Raw genomic sequence first — 23,358 nt, forward strand, 5'->3', positions numbered from 1 at the left:
GGAGGAGGCTGTAAACAAAACTGGTAAGGAGATTACCTGGTTGATATTCTGAAAAGTAGGCACCTTAGGTCTGAAGTATGGTAGAAACTTCAGGAGTACTCTGTCCTGTAAGAAAATAATATATGGATGAATTGCAGAGAAAGCCTGCAATTCAGAAACTCTTTTGGCTGAGGCTATAGCCAGAAGAAAAACCATCTTTAAAGTCAAATATTTGAAATCAACCTCCTCCAAAGGCTCGAAGGGGGAAGATGCTAGACCCCTGAGCACTACTGAAAGATCCCACTGGGGAATGGGTTTCAGTATAGTAGGCTTTAGTCTTTCCGCCCCTTTCAGGAAGCGTTTGATGAGTGGATCCCGAGAGTATGGCCTGTTGAGACAGGCCGAGATGGCACACATTTGTACCTTCAAGGTAGCTGGAGATAGGCCTCTATCTAATCCGTCCTGAAGGAAATGTAGTATCGCAGGAAGGGGCGGATCTGCAGACGCCACCTGTTTGGAATCACACCATGCCACGAAGATTCTCATGATCCTGGAGTAGGCCTTGTTTGTAGACTCTGCTCGGGAATGCGACAAAGTTCTCAGGACCGACTCGGAAAGCCCTTCTATGTTGGGAAGGGGCTGATCAACCTCCAGGCTGTCAGGTTGAACCTGTGCAGATCTGGGCAGAGGTGAGTGTCCCACGACACCAGGGTCTGCTCCGGGGGGAGTCTCCAGTATTGTCCCCGACTCATCTGAATGAGCTGGGTAAACCAGGATCTTTTGGGCCAAAACGGTATGATGGCTATTACCGAGGCCTGATCCTGACGGATTTTCATCAATACCCTCGGTATCATGGAAAAAGGAGGGAAGATGTAAGCCAGCCTGAACCTCCACGGTATCGACAGAGCATCTATCGCCAGGGGGTTGTCTTCCCGGTACAGGGAACAGAACCTCAGCACCTTGGCGTTGAACCTGGTTGCCATGAGGTCCACCTCTGGCATACCCCAACTGTGAACTAGCTGCCTGAAGACCTCCGGATGCAGAGACCACTCCATGGTCGGTAATCCTCGACTTAAGCGGTCTGCTATCATATTGAGGGAACCTCGGATATGAACGGCAGATAGATGGGAAAGGTTCAGCTCTGCCCACCGAAGAATCACCCCGATCTCTGATAGAAGGGGTAATGACCTTGTGCCTCCCTGCTTGTTTATATAGAGAACCGCAGTCATATTGTCTGACTGGACTTTCACCGCTTTGCCCCGAATCTGAGGGGCGAAGTGAAGGAGGGCTAGCCGGATAGCTCGCATCTCGCGAAGATTGGAAGAAAGATGCCGCTCCAGGGGGGACCAAGATCCCTGCACTTGGGATCCGTCCAGGTGAGCGCCCCAGCCTACAAGGGACGCGTCTGTAGTCAATATGACCCAAACTGGTTGGGTCATAGACTTCCCTGCTGGCAGTCGAAACCACCATCTGAGGGAATTCCGGGTTTGACCGGACAGGGAGCACAGGGAATCTAGCCCCGCAGGGCTGCCGTTCCATAAGTGTAAGACCTCCGACTGAAGAGGACGGAGGTGCCATAGCGCCCAAGGGACTGCGTCCGCAGCCGCTGACATGAGCCCCACCATCTTCATGAGAGTCCGAATAGAGACTCGACGAGGGACATGAAGGACCTTTGCCAGGTCCTGAATCCGCGCTTTCCTTTCTTGAGTCAACCGGAGGGACATCTCCACAGAGTCGACCACGAATCCTAAATATTGGATTGAAGATGATGGGCTCACATTCGACTTCTGCCAGTTGATGATCCAGCCTAGGCGGAGAAGAAAGGAGATTGCGATCTGAAGATGGTGGGTAAGGATCGGAACTGAAGAGGCTATGAAAAGCCAATCGTCCAGATAAGGAATGATAGTCAGCCCTTGGAGTCTCAATGCTGCCACCACCGATACCACCACCTTGGTGAAGATAAGGGGGGCAGAAGAGATTCCGAAGGGGAGCGCGGTGAACTGAAAGTGCCTGCGAACCCCTGAAATCTGGACCGCGATCCTGAGAAATTTCCGGAAGGCGGAATGGATCGGGATGTGAAGGTAAGCATCTTTGAGGTCCAGGGTAGCCATGACATCCCCGAGGTTGAGGATATGGGTGACTGACCTTATGGTTTCCATACGAAACCTTGTTTTCCTTATAAATCGATTGAGAAATCTCAAATCGATGATAATCCGGAGGTCTCCCGTCTTCTTGGGAACCAGGAACACTGGTGAATAAATGCCTAGGCCTCTCTCCCCTGCCGGCACCTCCTCTAGGGCTCCCTTGGAGATATAGTCCTGGATGTAAGATTCCAGGACCACTTGTTTGGCCGGCCCGAAGTTTCGTGTAGCGACGAATCTCTCTGGGGGGAGAGAGAGAAAGTCTACCCGGTACCCGACGGAGACCAAGTTCAGAACCCAAGGGTCTGCGATCAACTGACTCCAGGAGTCTTTGAAAAAGGAGAGACGGCCCCCCACGGGTGTTTGGGGGAGTGGTATGGGAAAGTCTAGAGGAGACACTGCAGGGGCAGCAGGGCTTATCCAAGAGCCTCGAGGAGGCCCATAGTCAGGAGGGTTTTGCCTCCTTGGCGGGTTTACGGGAGCGCCTCGAATACTTACGAGACGGTCCCCCCCAATCTCTGCGCCTAGATTGCTGCCTCGGGCGTCCTTCGCGCCTCTTTCCCTGCCTGGGGCGTCCCCGAAAGGGCTGCTGGGGGAGGCTCTTCCCCTTTTTGTCGGAGAGCCCCTCCATTATCTTGTCCAATTCGGACCCGAACAGCCTGTTTGGTTCGAAGGGGAGCCCACAGAGGTTGAATTTGGACGCGTTGTCCGCGATCCAGGGTTTCAGCCAAAGTGGTCTGCGGGCAGCCGAAACTAAGGCCATAGTTTTGGCGGCCAGCTTCAGCTGCATCTGGGTGGAGTCAACTAGGAAGTCCATAGCCAGGTTGGCTGATTTGAAGGCTGCCAGGATATCATCCCTGGATACGCTCTGGTCCACGTCTGTTTGGATCTGGTTGAGCCTAGAGCGTAAATAGGTGGCCACTTCAGTGGCCGCGATTGAAGTTGACGCGGAGGCAGCGGCCGCCGCATAACTCCTCCTAAGGGTGCACTCTGCCCTCCGATCAAGAGGGTCCTGCAGACTAGACCCATCGTCTGCGGGGACTAGAGTGCGCCGGGACAACTTGGCTATAGCCATGTCCACCTTGGGAACGGAACCCCACGATTCCACCAAGGGTTTAGCCATCGGGTACATGAGTTTAAACTTTCTGGTGAGAACTGGGCCTTTCTCAGGTTTGCGCCATTCTGTGCGCATCACAGAGAGAAGGGTCTCATCCGCTCTGAAGACACGCTGTGTCCGTACGGCGGGATCGGAGGACTCCCCAATGTCAACATCCTGGTCCCCCGACCTGATGGACTTAAGTAACTTCTGCGTCTTTTCTGGAGGGAAAAAGCAAGAAGTATTTTCTTCTTCCTCAGAAGAAGACCCCACCGACCAGGGGGTAGGTCTTTCGAGTGGTGCGACTGGAGCGACCACATCCATGGGAGTCTGAGAGGGTGCTGGTAACCTCTCATTGAGTAAATGCACCACTCCCTTAATGGAATCATCCACGTATGTCTTCGTCCACTGAAACATTTCCTGCATCGTGGGTTCCGTGGATGTCGTGCGACAACTCTCACACCTAGAATAGGGACAGCCGTCGTCTAGGGGCGTGTTGCAATCAAAACACGCCAAATGCTTCCTCTTGGCCCCAGACTTTCGCTGATCCGGATCCCTGGGGGAAGCCATAGTCTGTAATTGGAAAGAAAAGACAGGTCATAACACCTAAAAAAATTGGAGGTGGAGAAACAAGACCTTAAGGGGGCCCACCAGCACTAGAAGAAAAATAGAGCTGCAGCAGAGGAACACACAAACCCACGTCAAGCAATACTACTAAGGATATCACAAGGCGCAGGGAACTCTGGAGCTAGCTTGTCAAAGCGATGCAACCAGAGCACTGAATGACAGGCTCTGGGCGCTTAAAAGGAGAAAGCCCCGCCCCCTGGGCGGGTCCCAGATCGTGAATAGCCCAGATATATAAGAGAGCCAAATACTGGCTCAGCCTGCTGTAGATAGCTCCCCTGGTTCATCCTGGATCCCAGGATGTATATAGGGGAGCAACTTTAATCAGGGAGGTGAGGATAAAACCTCAGATCGCGCTGCGAAGAAACCGGAAGTGACGTAGCGCACCAAGTGCGCGTCACTTCCGGAAGATGGCGGCGCCCATAGAGCCGCATGCATGCGGCGATGGGAAAGAACAGACACCAGAAAAAACTGAAAGGAGAGGGGAGGGGGACACCCCACTCCCCGACGGTCCCCAGGTACAAAAAATCGCCGCAATCAGCCTAAAATAAAGGCAAAGAAAGAGAGCCAAAAAACGGGGCGATCCTATATAGACGAAAGGAGCCCCTGACACTCTCAGCTCCCTGAAAGGGAGCGATACGCCAGTCCAACCTGTCCAAAGGACAGAAAAAAACACGGTGGGCTGGGGGGTGATCTCCTCCCTTTCAGGGAGCTGAAGATCGTTTATTGGTTCTTGGGCTCATTAAAAATTCCGCCGGTCCTACCAGTCCACAGGGGCAGTTAACCCCCATCTGTGCTGCTGGTAGGACGTAAGGGAATGCTGAATATAACTCAGGATCAGTACAGGATAAGTAATGTAATGTATGTACACAGTGATTCCACCAGCAGAATAGTGAATGCAGCTCCTGAGTATAATACAGGATGTAACTCAGGATCAGTACAGGATAAGTAATGTATGTACACAGTGATTGTACCAGCAGAATAGTGAGTGCAGCTCTGGGGTATAATACAGGATGTAACTCAGGATCATTACAGGATCAGTAATATATGTATACAGTGACTGCATCAGCAGAACAGTGAGTGCAGCTCTGGAGTATAATACAGGATGTAACTCAGGATCAGTACAGGATAAGTAATGTATGTACACAGTGACTGCACCAGCAGAATAGTAAGTGCAGCTCTGGGGTATAATACAGGATGTAACAGGATCAGTACAGGATAAGTAATGTAAAGTATGTACACAGTGACTGCACCAGCAGAATAGTGAGTTCAGCTCTGGAGTATAATACAGGATGTAACTGAGGACCACTACAGGATAAGTAATGTAATGTATGTACACAGTGACTACACCAGCAGAATAGTGAGTGTAGCTCTGGGATATAATATAGGATGTAACTCAGGATCAGTACAGGATAAGTAATGTATGTACACAATGACTGCATCAGCAGAACAGTGAGTGCAGCTCTGGAGTATAATACAGGATGTAACTCAGGATCAGTACAGGATAAGTAATGTATGTACACAGTGACTGCACCAGCAGAATAGTGAGTGCAGCTCTGGAGTGTAATACAGAATGTAACTCAGGATCAGTACAGGATCAGTAATATATGTACACAGTGACTGCATCAGCAGAACAGTGAGTGCAGCTCTGGAGTATAATACAGGATGTAACTCAGGATCAGTACAGGATAAGTAATGTATGTACACAGTGACTGCACCAGCAGAATAGTGAGTGCAGCTCTGGAGTATAATACTGAATATAACTCAGGATCAGTACAGGATAAGTAATGTAATGTATGTACACAGTGATTGCACCAGCAGAATAGTGAATGCAGCTCCTGAGTATAATACAGGATGTAACTCAGGATCAGTACAGGATAAGTAATGTATGTACACAGTGATTGTACCAGCAGAATAGTGAGTGCAGCTCTGGGGTATAATACAGGATGTAACTCAGGATCAGTACAGGATAAGTATTGTATGTACACAGTGACTGCACCAGCAGAATAGTGAGTGCAGCTCTGCAGTATAATACTGAATATAACTCAGGATTAGTACAGGATAAGTGATGTAATAAATGATTACATTTGTATATATGTAATCTGTACTATAGGCTTTAAGGGTGAACAATCTTCAAGCACAAGTCAATAACAGAAAGTTGATATTTCCCCTTTTAATGTTTTTACCTGAGAAAAATGTGGGCAGGTACCAGAGCAGATCTAGTGTACTGCGGGTGAGATTTTAGTGTAGCCTTTGGGGTCCTGTAAACAGCTGGTACATTGAGTTCTGGTTTTGTGCTCTTAATTAGAGGCTACAAATGAAGCATTAATCCATTTACAGCAAATGTCAGTGCGGGGGGAGAAGGGCACCTCTGCTCTCCATATACATTATTGGGGGCTGTTATTTTGCAAGCAAGGACTATTCCAGCTATTTCGCACCTGCTTTATGGAATATATTTGGGACATGCGATATGGATTGCTGTATTGTTTAGAAGGCTTCTCGGACTGAGAACAATGGACTCATCACGTCCTGTTCTGTTTACCTTAGAAGCAGCTGGGGGCTTTATATGAACAATCCACAAGCCCCAGTCCTGGCACTAAGTGCTGCAGGTCCCCCCATAAGACTCTCTGCGTGAGCTGATTAAATATTTACAAAGTACAGGAGGGGGGATGTTTTGTGGCTACCCCGAGTCAGGGGTTAGGATAGGATTATGGCTCAGATGCTTTGCGGAATCAGCAGAACTGTGTGTCTGACAGAGGGAGCAGACTGTAACACATGCAGCTTAGCACAGGCCATTCGGGGCATCAGATCCATACAGGCAATCCATATAATCTGCCCAAGTTTTAATGTTGAACCCCCAGGAATCTCTGCAACTTACAGTATGTTCTCAGAGCTGCTCACAGAACATACAGATCCCGGGGTGGATTAGTAGGGAACTATATTAGAACATTAAGGAACTGTCCCAGCAGCAACCACAAAAAATGATGCTCCGAGCTAATAAATAACTTCAGAGGCATAGAGGGAACGATTAGTTATTGGGTTTTAACAGTTGGGGAAAACATTAATTAACAGAACTAATGTAAATAAAGAGTTAATCACAATGTACATATATCATATTACTTATCCTGTACTGATCCTGAGTTACATCCTGTATTATACTCCAGGGCTGCACTCACTATTCTGCTGGTGCAGTCACTGTGTACATACATTACTTATCCTGTACTGATCCTGAGATCCTGTATTATACTCCAGAGCTGCACTCACTATTCTGCTGGTGCAGTCACTGTGTACATACATTACTTATCCTGTACTGATCCTGAGTTACATCCTGTATTATACTCCAGAGCTGCACTCACTATTCTGCTAGTTGGCAGCAGTGTGCAAGCTTGTTGTCAGAGACCTCTTAAGGCTACATACACAATATCATAACGTCACCACACTTGGAGCACGCAGTGATGTCATTATGTTTAGCGCAGGTCCTTCTGCAGATCCTTTACAATCAAGAGAGCAGCGACTGCCTCTGCGCGTGCACGTTGATGAGGTGAGTGATCTATTATGATTTTTTTGCTAAAAACAAACATTAAAGTTGAGAAACATTATGGAGCACATTGTTACAGCTGGGGGGCCACTATGGGGGGCATTATTACAGCTGGGGGCCCCTATGGGGGGCATTATGTGTACTGAGGACACTTTAGGGGTTGGGATTTTAATTTAAAAAAGTAAATAGAATTTATCAATTTTTAACAGCCAATAAAAACGGACAGACAGGCAGAAAGTAGACGCACAAATGGTTGAACAATGACCATGACACTGACAGTCACCTGCATGTAGCCTAATCGTGAAGCTGAGCTCCTGTAATAGTTTGCTTTCCACATTACTGTCAGTTGTCGACCATGTGTCCATCATTACAATGTAAGCACGTTTCTAGCGCTCTGCCACCTGTTTGGTGACCGGACCTCGTGGTAAATCCAAGCCACGCGACACTAATGTCTGTGCCAAGAGGACAGCTTCAAAACAATCTTATCAAAAGCAAAAAAAAAAGTAGATTACTCTGTACTGCAGCAGCAAAAATGTGGCAGTGCCGCCATGTGCACACTCACCATGAGGCGGGTTTTACACAAGTCTACCACCCTTACAGTGACCTCAAATCCTGGGTCATTAGACCTGCGGTCAGACTGGGTCTTGTGCCCACATTACACTCGAGTGAAATCAGAGTTATTAGGACTTAAGATTTTTTTATTTTATTGCTGTCATTCCCTCAGTGTCCAAATGATGGCGCTGTGGCAAAATGAATTCTAGAAAATGAATGGTTCTGTGGATTTTTGTATGATTGTACTTTGTGCTTTGGAGAGAAAATCAGGCTGAATAGGGGAGGGGCACGAGACAAACATTTTTTATAACTTTTTAGGCTATTTCCCACAAATAGGACATTTTAGGGCAGATTATTAATAGTGCCGCACTTTGCATCATCTAAGAATACGACTCACAGTCTTAATATAAGACAAGTTTACTATTTTGGCGCATGGCCCTTCATAAATTTGGACTATCCTAAATTCTGAGCCAGATTTACACTGGAATTTCATCTGTCCGTGCGCAAAAGAAATCTGTCTGTGCGCCAAAAAAACTGCCTCGTCTAAGGTTATGCCTCCTATATGATGGCATAATTTTTGCGTTGCATTGCCAGACATGGTGGAAAAAGGTTAGAAAATGTTTAAAGCAGTTGGCCAATGTGATGTAAAGCATGCACGCCAGTTTTTTTGGGCTAAATGCTCCAAAAATGGTTGCATTTTGAATAGTTAATCTGCCCCATAATCTCCTGACCCCTCGGCGGTATGAATCCAGTGATACAAGGTTGATAGATACTTTTTTTTTGTTTGATTGGTAACTTTGTTTGCATTTCACAAACATCAAAAAAACTGCCAGGACAAGATTCATAGGATCCTCAATGCAAGGGCCACTGTCTCTTGTCTTATCTAAGGCTGTAATAGGTGGAGCCTAAATCTGATCTACGTCCTAACTCCGCCTATGATGATGTCATCACTAAACTACATTACCCAGCATGCCTTTCTGTTCACCGGGTCTTTCAATGTTTCCATGTATTATTTATGTAATTGGCAACATTTTTGTTGGTAAAACAAAGGCATTTAAGCCCTGGGCCCGCCCCAAAGCCAACTGAGACCACCCACTTCTGGGTGGGGTTTACACAAACCCTGCCCACTTTTGAGTCAGGACAAGCCAAATTTTCAGGCATTGTCTTTGGGAAAGTCGAGGCTGTAGTCAGCCATGTATTTACCCTCTGTGTAGGTGACAATATCTCTGGGATCACTATATCACGTGCGGGGGCTGGGCTTTTCCAGTGATTAGTTGCCCATTATGAGGTAATTGCCAACTAAAGGTGGGTGCTCTGATGAGGCATCCTTATTCCAGCATAGTGCATAAGGGGTTAAGCATGATGGCACCACATCAGTGAGTCTCTAACACTTCTCAAAATAGTTGATGATTCACCAGTGCACAATACAGAGAGGGAGAAGAGGCACGAGGCACGAGGTTGTAGGTTTTTTGGTAGAAGCCACAGGATGGTTATAGTAGAATTACCCTATGCATGGTATACAGGCTGCATTGTGTCTATATGAGCAGCTGATAACAGTACAAGATGTCCATAGACATGAGATGACGGCTACTATCACTACACCTCCTGATCTATGGCTAGGGCCAGGGGGCCCCTGGGGGTATTGACAGGGAGCATCACTTGCCCCAGCTGAAGGGGCAGAGCAGATATTCTGATAATCAAGTTTTGTATCCTGACAGCATTTGTTTAGCAGTATTATGTAGACGCTGCACAGCGGTATAGTATACACAACGTATAGCAGTATTATATAGACATTGTATAGCAGTATTATATAACTGTAGACAGTGAGTAGCAGTATTATATAGACATTGCATGGCAGTATTATATATACATTGCATGGCATATTATATAACTGTATACAATGCATGGCAGTATTATATATACAAGGTACAGAAGTATTATATAGACATTGTATAGCAGTATTATATAACTGTAGACAGTGAGTAGCAGTATTATATAGACATTGCATGGCAGTATTATATAGACATTGCATGGCATATTATATAACTGTATACAATGCGTGGCAGTATTATATATACAAGGTACAAAAGTATTATATAGACATTGTATAGCAGTATTATATAACTGAAGACAGTGCGTAGCAGTATTATATAGACATTGCATGGCAGTATTATATAGACATTGTATGGCAGTATTATATAGACATTTTATAGCAGTATTATATAGACACTGTATAGCAGTATTATATAGACACTGTATAGCAGTATTATATAGACATTGCATAGCATATTATCTAACTGTTGACAGTGCGTGACAGTATTATATATACAATGTACAGAAGTATTATATAGACATTGTATAGCAGTATATAAACATTGTACAGCAGTATTATATAGACATTGTATAGCAGTATTATATAACTATAGACAGTGCGTAGCAGTATTATATAACCATTATACAACAGTATTCTATAGACATTACACAGGAGTATTATATAGAAATTGCACAGCATATTATATAACTGCAGACAGTGCAATGCAGTATTTATTGTATATCAGTATTATATAGACATTATATAGCAGTATTATATAGACACTGTATAGCAGTATTATATAGACATTATACAGCAGTGTTATAAAGATATAGTACAGCAGTATTATATAGACATTATATAGCACTGTTGAAGTATATATACATTGTATAGCAGTACTATATAGACATTGCAAAACAATATTATGGAGACATTGTGTATAGAAGAATTATATGGCCAGCAGCAGTATTATATGAACATTGTACAACAGTATTATACAGACATTATATATATATTGTATAGCAGTAATATATAGAAATTATACGGTAGTATTATATAGACATTGTATAGTGGTAATATATAGACATTGTACAGCAGAGTTATATGCTGTAGCCACTGTATAGCAGGATTAAATAGACATTGTATAGCAGTATTGTACAGGCATTGTATAGAAACAATATATAGACATTGTATAGCAGTAATATATACACATTATACAGCATATTATATAGACAATGTAAAGCAGTTTTACATAGACATTGTCCAGCAGTAATATAATGACATTGTGCAGCAGTATTATATTGACATTGTGCAGCAGTATTATAAAGACAGAGAATAGCAAAATAATATGCACATTGTATAGCAGGATTATATAGACCTTGTATTATAGCAGTACTGTATAGACATTGTATAGCAAAATTAAATAGACATTGTATGGCAGTATTATATAGACATTGTATTATAGTAGTTACTGTATAGACATTGTATGGCAGAATGATATAGACATTGCATAACAGTACTGTATACACATTGTATAGTAGTATTATGTAGACATTGTATAGCAGTATTATGTAGACATTGTATAGCAGAATTATCTAGACATTATATATCACTGTTATTAGCTTTTATCAGAGCACTGCATGATGGCACTGGCATTGTGTGGCATAGCTGCTTTCATTGTACAGTACAGTATGTTTGAAGTGTATGGTGATAGTGACATTATATTGTATTGCTATTCAGGCAACCATATGGAAGTGTTAAAATCTGTACCAGGAACTGTATGGGGCATCTGTAGAAGGCAATGCATGGAGGCATCTGTAAAGGTCACTATATGGAGGCGTCTGGAGGAGGCACTAAAGAAATAGCTGATAAGTGTGAACAATACATTGCATTTTACTGCATAGCTAATAGGGAGCAGTGGGTGTACGCTGCCTTTAAGAAATACATTACATTTATCTTCCACCATCTGTCTCTCTTTTGTTATAAACCATTTGGTCATTATATTTGGAATGGTCATCAGTAGGATGGATTTATCTAGGATGGGGGGGGATGTGTGGTTGAGTTGCCTTGACTATTGAACTTCCCCCTCTCAGACATGCTGACAGATGTAATGGAGGGGGAGAGCTTTATAGAAGTGTCAGCTCTCAGCTCAATCCAACACAAACTTCAGGCCACTTCATGGAGCCAGAGGAGAAAGACCAGCACTTCCCACAGCACTGAAGTCACAGGGGCGATCCCCACCCTGGGATGGGAGTGACCTCATCCCATACACGTCTATGTACAGAAAGGATAATGTGAGAAGATCACATTCACTGTATGATCCAGGGGCAGAGACCGAAGAAGGCCCTGTATATGAGTGGTACCAGGGTTAAGGCCCAATGGTGGCACATAGTGGTGGGGGTCCAGCTGCACACTGAATATGTCTGCACCGGTATGATTGTTGATTATGCTCAGACTAGCAATAACCAATATCTGTAATCTGCCTCAAACCTGGCACAACCACTCCATCTATTAAAGTGCAGATCCAGGCAAACATCGAAACTCACCTGTTCCCTGACCCCTTAGAGTATGTGCAGCCACTTACCCCTCTACGTTTAGCAGTGCTACAGGTTGCTCCTGCTTTCAGTTTACAGGTCATGCAGAGACACACAGCATTATAAATCATTACACAGAAACGGGCAGTGTCCATAACAGGGAATCACGCTTACACACAGATTGTGATTTCCACACAGGACATGCTCATTTGAAAAAGCACTATAATACTACATAGGAGCAGTATTATAGTAGTTATATTCTTGTACATAGGAGCAGTATTATAGTAGTTATATTCTTGTACATAGGAGCAGTATTATAGTAGTTATATTCTTGTACATAGGAGACAGTATTATAGTAGATATATTCTTGTACATAGGAGCAGTATTATAGTAGTTATATTCTTGTCCCTAGGAGCAGTATTATAGTAGTTATATTCTTGTCCCTAGGAGGCAGTATTATAGTAGTTATATTCTAGTACATAGGAGCAGTATTATAGTAGTTACATTCTTGTACATAGGAGGCAGTATTATAGTAGTTATATTCTTGTACATAGGAGCAGTAGTATAGTAGTTATATTCTTGTACATAGGAGGTAGTATTATAGTAGTTATATTCTTGTACACAGGATGCAGTATTATAGTAGTTATATTCTAGTACATAGGAGCAGTATTATAGTAGTTACATTCTTGTACATAGGAGGCAGTATTATAGTAGTTATATTCTTGTACATAGGAGCAGTAGTATAGTAGTTATATTCTTGTACACAGGAGGCAGTATTATAGTAGTTATATTCTTGTACATAGGAGCAGTATTATAGTAGTTATATTCTTGTACATGGGATCAGTATTATAGTAGTTATATTCTTGTACATAGGAGCAGGATTATAGTAGTTATATTCTTGTACATAGGAGCAGTATTATAGTAGTTATATTCTTGTACATGGGATCAGTATTATAGTAGTTATATTCTTGTACATAGGAGCAGTATTATAGTAGTTATATTCTTGTATATAGGAGGCAGTATTATAGTAGTTATATTCTTGTACATAGGGGCAGTATTATAGTAGTTATATTCTTGTACATAGGAGCAGTATTATAGTAGTTATATTCTTGTACATAGGAGCAGTATTATAGTAGTTATATTCTTGTACATAGGGATCAGTATTATAGTAGTTATATTCTTGTACATAGGAGCAGTATTATAGTAGTTATATTCTTGTACATAGGAGCAGTATTATAGTAGTTATATTCTTGTACATGGGATCAGTATTATAGTAGTTATATTCTTGTACATAGGAGCAGTATTATAGTAGTTATATTCTTGTATATAGGAGGCAGTATTATAGCAGTTATATTCTTGTACATAGGAGACAGTATTATAGTAGTTATATACTTGTACATAGGAGCAGTATTATAGTAGTTATAATCTTTTACATAGAGTCAGTATTATAGAAGTTACAATTATTATTTTGCACTTGGTTATATGATGGTGAACATAGAATATGCCTTTGTCCTTCATTGAGTGAATAGTTTCTTTAACACTATAAAGACAACATTGTGGTCTCATTTGAACTTTGACTTTTCTTTGCTGCAGCTTCTTCTGTATTGCAATCCGTCTCCTGTTACAAAGGTAATGCAGATGTTGTGTAACAGAACTGATTGTTCATGTGTTACACAATACTCGTTGTGAAACAATATGCAGTACAACATCCTCAGTTCCACAAGTAGATTTTATGGCTGGAAATGGGTTCTTTATTAAAGAGCATCTGTCAGCAAACTCCTCCCAGTAACAGGTATGGTCGGAGGAGAGCAGTACTATTCTACAAGTGTCCAGGAGGTGGAGCTTCACTAGCTGCTTCCCATCTCCTCTATTCTGAATGACAGCTGAAGTCGTCTCCCTGTCGGATATTACAGCTGTCACTCAGAGCACAAGGGGGTGAAGTGAGGTAACTCGGTGCAGAGAGCTCTTCTCAATGATGTTCCACCTCCAGTAAGTGGCAGACTCTAATAGAATAAAAGCTCATATTTAGAGTTGAGCGGACACCTGGATGTTCGGGTTAAAACAATTGTGCACTGCACCCACAAAACACATTAGGCCAGATTTATCATTAGCTCAAGTCAGATTAATGAAAAAGTTGCAAATTTTTGTGCAATCGCTAAAACTGCGCACAAATTTATGACTTTTTTCTGCTCTGCACTATGCTCGCCAGTTTTCTGAAAGTGGGCGTGTTTTCTTATGTAAATGACCCTCTAGACAGATTTACTATTGGGACTATTTAAAAAGTCGCAAAAAAGTGGCAAAAAAATTCGCTATTTCACTCCAGTGAGGACCATGCTTATCTTATGAGACTTTTTAATAGAACATGCGACTTTTTCGTAAAGACGTGCAACTTTTGTAAAGCTGCTTACTGACTGATAAACTGCTACCGTCAAACCAAATTTATTACAGTCTTAAAGGGCCGATCATAAATCTGACTTTAGCTATATGTGAAAGTGGAGTGAGCTGTCAGAGTAATGATAAATCTGGCCGATTTGCTGAAGATCGCTGAGTACATAAACCAGTTCTTGATAAGATTCTCCGCTGATCTCTCCCTCACAGCAGCTGCAACCTCTCCCTACACCGATCAGAGCAGAGTGACGGGCGGCGCTATGTGACTCCAGCTTAAATAGAGGCTGGGTCACATGCTGCACTGGCCAATCACAGCCATGCCAATAGTAGGCATGGCTGTGATGGCCTCTTGGGGCAAGTAGTATGACGCTTGTTGATTGGCTGCTTTGCAGCCTTTTAAAAAGCGCCATAAAAATCGTCGGACACCGAACCCGAACTTTTACATAAATGTTCGGGTGCCGAAAAATCTAAAGTTCGGTACGAACCCGAACTTTACAGTTCGGGTTCGCTCAACTCTACTCATATTCTCATTATTCCTGATAATAAAAGATCTATTAAACCTATTTTTGTACTACTCTGCCTATCTCTTACTTTGTGCAGTCAGCGGTTTAGCATGGTCAAAACTACTGACAGATTCACTCCAATATGCAGACCAGCCATAACATTAAAACCATGAGGTTAATGCTGTATATCACCTTCTCTCTGACCTACCTCTGGCTCATTAGCAGCAGATCCTATAAATCCTGGGAATTGTTTGGCGCGGCCTTGCACCTGACTTATTTCTCCTGACAGTTTTTGCACTGAGGCTGGGGCATTATACTACTGAAAGAGGGCACCATAAGGAGGCACCACTGCCATGAACAATGGTTAGGTAGGTAATACATGTCACATTAACATGATGCCAGGACCAAAGGTTTCCAGCAGAACATTGCCCGGAGCATCACACTGCCTCCACCGACTTCTCTTCCTCCCATGGTGCACCTGGTGCCATCTCCTCAGGTAAGTGACGCTCACGCACCCAACCGCGGCGCCCACATATCGTAATGTACTTCATCAGACCAGATCGCTCCATCCTGATCCAGTTCTTGTATGCCCATCTGTATTTGCTTATGGCAGTGGACAGGGGTTATCATGGGCGCTTTGACCGTTCTCTGGCTATGCAGCCCCGTATATAGCAAGCTGCAATGTCCTGTGTGTCTTTACCAGCTCGACACAGTAGCTAGCCTCTGCTCCCCATGTGTGGACGCCTATAACCCTGCCACCAGTTCATCCATTGTTCCCCTTTGAACCATTTTTAGCAGGTACTAACCCACTGCATACCACGAAGATCCCACAAGACCGGCCATTGTGGAGATGTCCTGACCCAGTTGCCCAGACATCACAACCTGGTCCTGGTCACAGTCAATCTGAGCCTTATCATCACCCATTTTCCTGCTTCTACTACATCAACACTTACTGCCTGATATATCCCATCCCTTGACAGGTGCCATTGTAATAAGATAATTAATGTTATTCACTTTTAATGTTATGATAACACTGTGTATATTAAATGCACCCTGAAATAGCGAACAAATAGTATGCGCCTATTACATAAGTGTCGTTGATCTGTGTGCACCGGTGGTACTGCAGGAACTTACTAAAAGGACCGATTTTGATAAGTTCTGTACTAAGAAATTGCTACTGATTTCTGTTGCTTATACCTACATATTCTGAGGTGCTGTGCTGAAAATGCTGTCACTCACGTTGGCTTCTGTCCCCAATGGGACTCACCATCCACACTGCACCTCAGACACACAGGATCATTTTATAAGAAGTCAGTTAACCTACTGATATACTTTTGGGGTGAAGGAGAAAACCATTGCAATGGGGAGAACATACAAACCCCATGTAGATATTGCCCGTGGTTGGATTCAAGCCCATGTCCTCCTCTGAGCTAATCCCATGCAGATCCGACGGTGTGAAGTCAGTGATGCAGGCAGCGGATGGTGCCCTCACCGCGCAGGTACTCTCTAATCTTTACGATTAATGAGTTTGGCTTAGTAAAACATTGCACACTGTATTCCTAACGAATCCCGTCTATACGTAGTAACTAGAGATGAGCGAATCTATTCACAGATTCATTCCAAATCTCCTATATTTTTAGGCACCGAATCGAACCCGAATCTTTTCTGGTTCGATTCACGCGAACCTTGTAAAACGGCGCCCAGAGCATGAGCAATGGATAGCGTTCTGTCACCACCAGACAGGAGGTATTTGCAGTCAGTTGCGGACAAGAAATAACGACAGTTTGCGGCGGTAACGATAAAAGTAGATACAGTGACACCTGACGTTGTATCAGACTGAGGGCACGGGCGAGGAAAAAAGGAAAAAATCTGTAAAAAATTAACGAAACGAGATAGGAGCTTTTCATAAAAATAAAAATCTGTGTTTTAGAGGACTAGAGGGGGTTATATACAATTTCCAGGACATTTGGAGCAACTTTGGTTCAGAACGAATAGATTCGGACCCGAACCAAACTTTTTGAAAAATTCTGCAAATCTGAAACGAACCGAATCTTGGAAGATTCCCTCATCTCCAAAGTAACGGTGTCAGGATTAGGGATTAATGAGCTCATGGCCGATCCTCGGGTGCATCAAGCTTTGTTCTATTTTTACAGTAATTTTATGAAATGAGGTTTTGAAGACACATGTGATGATATATTCCAAATATCAGGCGAAACGTAACCTCAGGCCACACGCAGGTTCTGGGCGACTCGTCATCAATTAGTCACAGTGTAACCTGGGTTAAAGGTATGAATCAGAGAGTCTAACGAGCTGTTATTGTACAAGCTCCTCCAGCCTACCCTGCAGCTCCGCACTCACAGCAGCCACTGTCCCCAGAAGCTTACAATCCAGTCTGCCAATCTTACCTACATAATTTGGGGCCAGGGGCATAGCGGAAGGCTTATGGACGCTGGTGCAAGGGTTTAGCCTGGAACCTCCTAGCTGCACACGACTCTCCATCCCGTTGCTATCCCCAATGCCTCTCGCAGTGCCCTCCTTTCTGCCCACAATGTATTAGTACCCCCACATGGTAATAAATCCCAAAAGGTGCACATGGCAAATTAATAATGCCTTCTTTGCACCCCACAGTAATATTGCTCTCTATGCCCCTGTTATGTAATACACACATTGTGCCCCACACTGTCCTCGTTATGCCCCACCCTGTAATAATACTGCCTTTGTGCCCTCTTTGAGGTACTACATAGCAAAAATGTCCCCTTCGTGTCCCATAGTAATATTGCCCTCTCTATGCCCCTGTTCTGTAATAATACCCACTTTGTGCCCCACAGTAATATTGCTCTACTTTGTGCCCCTATACTGTAATAAGCACTTTGTGTCCCCTTATAATGATTATCTCCTTCTTTATACCCCCACAAGGTAATAGTATCCCAAAGTAAGAATACCCCCTAAAGTCTGCACAGACTGCAGCAGACCACAGAGAAACTCATATATAGTATTAAATGGAGAATCAATTACCGCTGTATGCACTATAGCCCCGCCCCCGAGGAGCTCCATCCTGGTCTTCCGGGGCTGGACCTGAGTATGGACTTGTTCTGTCTACTGGTAATGAGGATCACAAATTCATCATCCAAATGGGTGTTTAACTGACCCCCAATTATGTAAATGAAATGATTCTGAGGTCCCTCTGTATATCCATATAGAAGATGAGCATGGATCTTGTGGTACTCTAGTGGCCCAGTGCGATCTTGTGGACTTTTCATTTTTATTTTTAACCACCCATGAAAAGAAAGATTGTTTTCAAAGGGGTACAAAAGACAGATGAATTGTAAAACCCATTTTCTAGACACGGCTAATGTATGCAACTCAACGGGAAGTGCCTCCAAAGTGTCAATGAGTCACGGGACTCTATTTCCTGTACCTGCTGTGGTTTGCTTTAAAAACTGTGAAAAAAGTAGTTTTTCAAAAACTGTCCTAAAATATGCAGAAAATGTGCAGAATTCTGAGCGCTGCTCTGCATGTGAAGAATGGAAAGAATATCAGTATTTAATGTTTTACATAGATTGCAATCATTTTCAAAAGGTTTCCAAAAAGTTGTGCCATAAAAAAAAACATTTACCTAACTGCACAAAAACATGTTGAGACTTAGATTTCTACTTAATTTGCAATATAGGGTAGCATTATCTATGCTGAAATTGTGAGAAAACATAAACGTAGCCAGGGCCCAACGATGGACATTATGAAAAAGGACAGAAGCGTTAAATTCTGAGCGTGCCTCTCGGGGGCCCCCTTCCTCCCACACAGTTCAGTAGTTGTCCTGGGGCGGCTGGGGAGCAGTAATAGAGGGTCGTCCAGGTTGCTGTTAATAACACCTAATGCGCCTGCACCCGGTGATTTATGGAGTCCACGCTCAGCGCAGCAATATCCTGGAGAAATTAAACAGGTGCACGCAACGCAATGCTATATAAACATGAAAAGAAAACACGTTATGGTCCAGTCAGAGCTGAGCACGCTCTGCACAATCACACCTGACACCACCAGAAAGGGGAAGCTGCACTTCTAACTGGAGACTGTAATATTAATATTACAATCCAAGAATAATGATAATTACACACAAACATTATCACTAGGACATTCAGGGGCAGAATTTACCACCACATAAGTCAAACTAATTCTTGGGGCCCCAGAAATCAGGGGGCCCTTGCTGAACACAAGTAATTGGCTGAATACCATCTGTGCAGCCGCTTCAGCTACACAAGGGCCCATGAGGAGAAGGGGACCCTTCTGAGCTGCACTCACTATTCTGCTGGTGCAGTCACTGTGTACATACATTACTTATCCTGTACTGATCCTGAGTTACATCCTGTATTATACTCCAGAGCTGCACTCACTACATTCCATCCTGCATTCTAGGCTTACCCACCTCACCCACTCAATTCTTGTGTCTGGAGAGATAAGAGGAAGGAGACACTGGAACAGGAGCGCCGGGGGATGAGTATGAGCAGCGTATGAGCCCTTACATATAAGGGGTTAATAGAAATGTATAGATGGATATTTGTAATTAAAAGGTGTGAACCAATTTTCATGAATTATATAATCAGGTTGCATTTCCTCAGCACTAACCACCAATCCACTTTAATATACGAGCATTTATTTTATGGAAAGTTCCTGCCGATGCTTTGCACACCGCAGATCTGCTCTCATTTATATCGACCAGCGCAAAAGAAAAATCTGCATATAAACAAATCATAGACGAAAAACACAGAGGAAGGTTCTCAGCGATCACATTAGAGGATATACCCAAAACCAGATCTCTAACCTAACGCAACCCCCTCAACATCGAAAATACTGCGCCCAGAAAAGAGGACGACACACAACTCTCCCACCATGTCGGAACTGCCCAAAGATTACATTACATATCCTGGACCGATTCTCGGCTACAGTCTATTACACTCCAGAGCTGTGCTCTTTATTCTGCTGGTTCTTAAAGGGTTTTTTTCGAGATTTTTTTTTTCATGACGTATCCTCATCAATATCAGATCGGCGGAGTCCGACACCGGGAACCCCTGACGATCAGCTGGTTGAAGAGAAGGCCGTGCGTTGTGCCTGCTCGCTGTCGACATCGCAGCAGTGAGCCGGTGTAATTATAAGAAGCCGTCCCATTCACTTCAGTAGAACGGCTCCTTCCCATACACTTGCGATGTCGATGGCGAGCAGGTAAACCATGCAGGGAAGGCTGCTCTGGCACAGCGTGCGGCCTTCTCTTCAACCAGCTGATCAGCGGGGGTGCGGGGTGTGGGACCCCCGCCGATCTGATATATGACGTATCCTGAGGATAGGCGGATAACAATACCGTAGTGCAACGCAAAATACTGCTCCAGCAGATCCAAATACCACAGTACAGCACAAAATACTACCGCCACCCAAGCCACAGTATTCAACCGTATCACTGTCCTGAGGATGGCGATACAGTTGAATTCGGGAGGGCACCTGGCCACCAGGTCCTAATGCTCCATGCCTTAATTAATGCTGAGAGTATCAGATTGTTATGTTCCTGGCCGGCAGCCGTGAAAAGGGGTCGGGCAGCCCCCCTGAGCATCGGTCCACCAGGAAATCTCCCTGTAGGGTCTACTGGCCAGTGGGCCCCTGTGGTCTCCCATTGCTGTGATTGTGGGTCTGGCAGCAAGGGTTAAAATTACCCAGCAGCGCCACCACAGGAGAAATGAAGCATCACATCCTTCAGAGCACCCACCACTCTACACTTTGGCTAATAGGTCAACAGGGGACCCCTCCTGCATGAACTCAATTCAGCTGAATCTATAAAACCAGAAAACCCCTTTAAAAAAGGAGACCTCACTTGATGAAACCTACCTCTATGGGCAGGAGCTGACACAGGTGATTACTGGGAACCAGTTACTTACCCCAATGGATGGAAAATCGCCCGATGCGCAGGCTCCTAAGATGGCAGCTCCTACAAGAACCGACTCCACCTCTCTGGATAAAACAACTGGAAGACCTGTACAGGACAAACACGGATCTCAGTAAAACGGGGGTTTATTGCACAGTATGATACAGAATGGATTCAATGTATAAAAACACCCTAAGAAACATCCAAATGGATAGGTACAGATAGAATGCATTATTTTTATTTTTATTATTATTTTTTTCTTTATTCAAAAAATATGAAACAGACCAATCTCATACAAACATATATAAATATTTTCCTTTTTCTTTGTTCCCCACATATATAAAATAAGTGTGTATAATAATCCCCCCAAACCTATAAATTTACAAATATTTTTTCACACAAATATATCCCACGACAATTCCCCCGTGGCAGCGGGAAGAGAAAAATAAGAAAAGAAGATTTTTTTTTTCCCCCTTTATAATTCTTTGATTTAAGTCTTATTGGTGAACCTCTCCCATTATCGCCACAATCGATCGCAGGCACCTTATTTATATAATATAGCCCACTTATTCGACAGACCTATTTACAGTCCTCGCATTTATCCGTTCCCTAGTCGTGGGCACAGCAGAGCCCATCCATTTCCTAGCAATTACTAGACGAGCCATAAAAAGGGACTTCTGTACCATATACTCCATATCTTTCGACAAATTACACGGAAGCTCACCCAAAACACAACTAAGAATTGAAAGCGACGGTTTAACCCCAAGTATATCTACACTCATCTGTATGAGACCCTGCCAGAATGGTTGTATCTTCGGGCAACGCCACCGCATGTGGGCGATATCCGCCTTTACACTCTCACATCTCGGACAGATATCCGGAGTATGAGTTAAAAATTTATGAAGCCAACTCGAGGTCACGTACAGACGATGCAAAATCATGAATTGCGTTACTCTGTGAGAGGGGTTTCTCAGGGACCTAGTCGCCAACCAAAAACCCTTCCGTTGTTCATCAGTGAGTGGACCAACATGTAATCTTACTGGTGCCAATCATATTCTCACTAACCAATTCCCTACATTTCCTATATAACGCTGAAACTATCCTATAAGTACCCTTCCATCCTGTGTCATCACCTCATGTGAACATAGCATTAAATCCTTCTTATCCCTCAATTCTCTAAAGATTTTGAGTAGTTTGGTATTCCTAAAAAAAGCCATTCTATCTTCCCCAATGCTCCCACCTAATTCTGCCTAACCAGATTCTCTTACTAATCCAATGCTTAGTCACTCCACCGCCGGTAAAGTCTCCCAGTAAATTATTATACCATAGAGGAGTAAATACTAGTAATACTCTCTAATCCTAAATATCTTTTCAATGCACCCCACGATTCCACCACCAACCTTACTATTAGGCATAGGTCCCTCACTCTTCCTCTCGAGAGATTGCAAACAGTCGACCTGCTCCCAGTTCATTATCAATGCAATTTTTGTTGAAAGATAATATAACTTCATATCTGGAACTTCCAAACCCCCGGGTTCATAAGCTCTAGTAAACCAAGTAAACGTTTTCCTAACTCTCTTTCCTGACCATATCAACTCATTAAACAGCTTTTCCATTTCTTTAAAAGTCTTATTACCAAGAACAATGGGGGAATTCCGCAGGGGCTACAGTAATTGAGGTAATAAAACCATTTTGATCAGAGCTATCCTGTCTGCTTCACTTAAAGGAAGCTTATTCCATATCTTACTTCTACCTTTGATCCTACCTAAAAGCGGGATCAGATTAAGTTCACTAAATCTAGATGGATCACTTGCAATCTGAATCCCCAAATATTTAAAACTATCCAGAGGGCCCCGCAATCTCAATTTCTCCTCCTTAACCCTCACACTCTCACTTAGCGGTAATAGAGTCGATTTACTCCAATTAATTACTACACCTGAGTACTTGCCAAATTCTTCCAATATTGACATAACATACCCCAGTTCCTTATTGGTATCCCCCCAAAAAATGAGAAGATCATCTGTATATAATGAGACCTTGTCCTCTGTCCCCCGTACTCCAAACCCCCGAAGATGCTGGTCCTGCCTAATCTTAATAGCTAAAGGTTCTATAACGAGGGCAAAGAGAAGGGGGGGGGGGGAGGGGAGGACACCCCTGTCTCATACCCCTCTTAATACTCAAAACCTGTGAAAGTTGTCCAAACAAAAATCCTTGCTCTAAAGTCCTTATATATAATCCTCATCCACCCAATGCATTCTCAGTGATGTCACCGCTGGTCTCTAGTGAAT

The 23,358-nt window shown here is 43.6% G+C and overlaps 1 protein-coding gene across 2 annotated transcripts in view; it reads right to left on the reverse strand.

Moving 5' to 3' along the window:
• FGGY (FGGY carbohydrate kinase domain containing) overlaps nucleotides 1-23,358 on the reverse strand; it is a 162,240-nt gene that overhangs the window by 21,154 nt on the left and 117,728 nt on the right. For both annotated transcript variants that reach the window (XM_044301317.1, XM_044301316.1), the window contains exon 14: nucleotides 21,084-21,178. In XM_044301317.1, the coding sequence (XP_044157252.1) occupies nucleotides 21,084-21,178 (95 nt within the window). The remainder of the gene's footprint in view (nucleotides 1-21,083; nucleotides 21,179-23,358) is intronic.

The sequence above is a fragment of the Bufo gargarizans genome, chromosome 7 (genome assembly GCF_014858855.1).
Source record: "Bufo gargarizans isolate SCDJY-AF-19 chromosome 7, ASM1485885v1, whole genome shotgun sequence".
Lineage (NCBI taxonomy): Eukaryota > Metazoa > Chordata > Amphibia > Anura > Bufonidae > Bufo > Bufo gargarizans.